This window comes from Cystoisospora suis (genome assembly GCF_002600585.1).
Source record: "Cystoisospora suis strain Wien I chromosome Unknown contig_11532, whole genome shotgun sequence".
Classification (NCBI taxonomy): Eukaryota; Apicomplexa; class Conoidasida; order Eucoccidiorida; family Sarcocystidae; genus Cystoisospora; species Cystoisospora suis.
The window spans coordinates 1-1,483 of NW_027164298.1; the positions used below are offsets into that span (position 1 = coordinate 1).

Sequence of the window (1,483 nt, forward strand, 5' to 3'; positions counted from 1 at the left end):
TATCTGCTTTGGTGTATGTTATATCAGTCTTAGAGATACTACTCCGTGCACTTGTCTGTATATGACCATAGTCTTCCTCGACTTCTTTAGCTCCACGACCTATTGCCACCTCCCTATCATCAGAGAATACTTTGTTCTCCCTCGCTCCCTTGTTTCTTATTCTCCCCTTTCATCTCTTATTCTCCCCTCCCTCAGCCCGCATAGTTGAGATGCCCCTCCGGTTGTAGAAATCTCCGAAAAAGACATCCCCCGACCCTTTCTTGAGCAACACATTTCCCTCGTGTATATCACTGTGCACAACTCCATTTTCGTGAACGGCTGCGATGATCTCCAGCAGCCGCTTAGAGACGTAAAGCCGTGCCTCTCGTGGCCAGTTAGGAATCTTCACCAAATCGGCAAGTGTACACTTCATAACAGGGAAGATGGTGATATTGTTCCACAATAATGTCCTTGTGAAGGGGTGTGTGATAAACTCTCCGTAGCCGCGAATACGACGAGTCTCCACGGGGAGCACCAAACCCTTAGACAAAACGCCTTCTGGCCCGTATGCGTGCTTCAGAATATCGGCTACGGCAAGCTCCTGTTGCATTTCCTTCACCATTTCCTTGCGCGTTGGCCACTGGCCAAAAAAGCCCTTTTGCACATACTGCATCTTCATCGCGAACTTCTCCCCAGATGACACCATTGTTCCCTCAAATACCACACCACGGGTACCGATTCCTAACACCGGCCCCCGAACAACCTCGTCCAGTTCACTCCCAGGCGCACGAGGTTCCAACTTGAACCGTTTTCCCTCTGGAAGCATCTTCGCAAGCAATGAGCTGACGACAGTTTTCTGATCCGCAAACAATAGCCTGAAAAATGAAGACGGCTTAGAAGACACCAACTTCGGTACAAACTCCCCGACTCGGCTTTTCACCCATCTTTGTCCCTCTTTCTCAATACGCTCCCACTCCTGCGAGCTTGTCTCATCTGGGGCCACCTGCGGTGAGGAGTCACAAAAACAGTCGTTCACGCCATAAATGTCCGGCAGGACTACCCGGTAAGACTCCTCGCCGCCCTATGATATGACCACGGCTGAAGGGAAAGTACGAGCACGTTTCATCTGTCATTCTCTGCAGTGAACTGAAGAGATCACGGCACAGAAGGGTGAAGCAACAAGCACATACATCATCAGAGAAGAGCTCAAAGAAAGAACAGATATGGTAACAGAAAAGACGACTGAAAAGTGAGCAAATAAACTCGCACCAAACGTGCGGTTCTAAATGCCCCGTAGAGTGCACGTATATGCTCTCGAATGCATATCCGTGAGAACGTTCCGCAGCCCCTCTAAACAGGGGCCTCATCGGATCAGCTAATGCCGCTCCCCGGCCAGGGACGCACCAACGCCAGAGAAAATTGAAGTATCTTCTTGCCATACCTCCAATGAAACCGGCTCCGACTCGCCGGGAAACGTCGCTTCGGAGCCGGTTTCATTGGAGGT

General features: G+C 50.4%; 1 protein-coding gene across 1 annotated transcript; it reads right to left on the reverse strand.

Annotated features, from left to right (window-relative positions):
* Nucleotides 1-169: 169 nt before the first annotated feature.
* On the reverse strand, nucleotides 170-1,483 carry CSUI_011418 (protein kinase (incomplete catalytic triad); the record flags this gene model as incomplete). The annotated part of the gene is made up of 2 exons (XM_068071516.1): nucleotides 170-982; nucleotides 1,421-1,483. Coding segments are annotated over 2 exons (876 nt in total), but the record flags the coding sequence as incomplete, so codon positions are not given.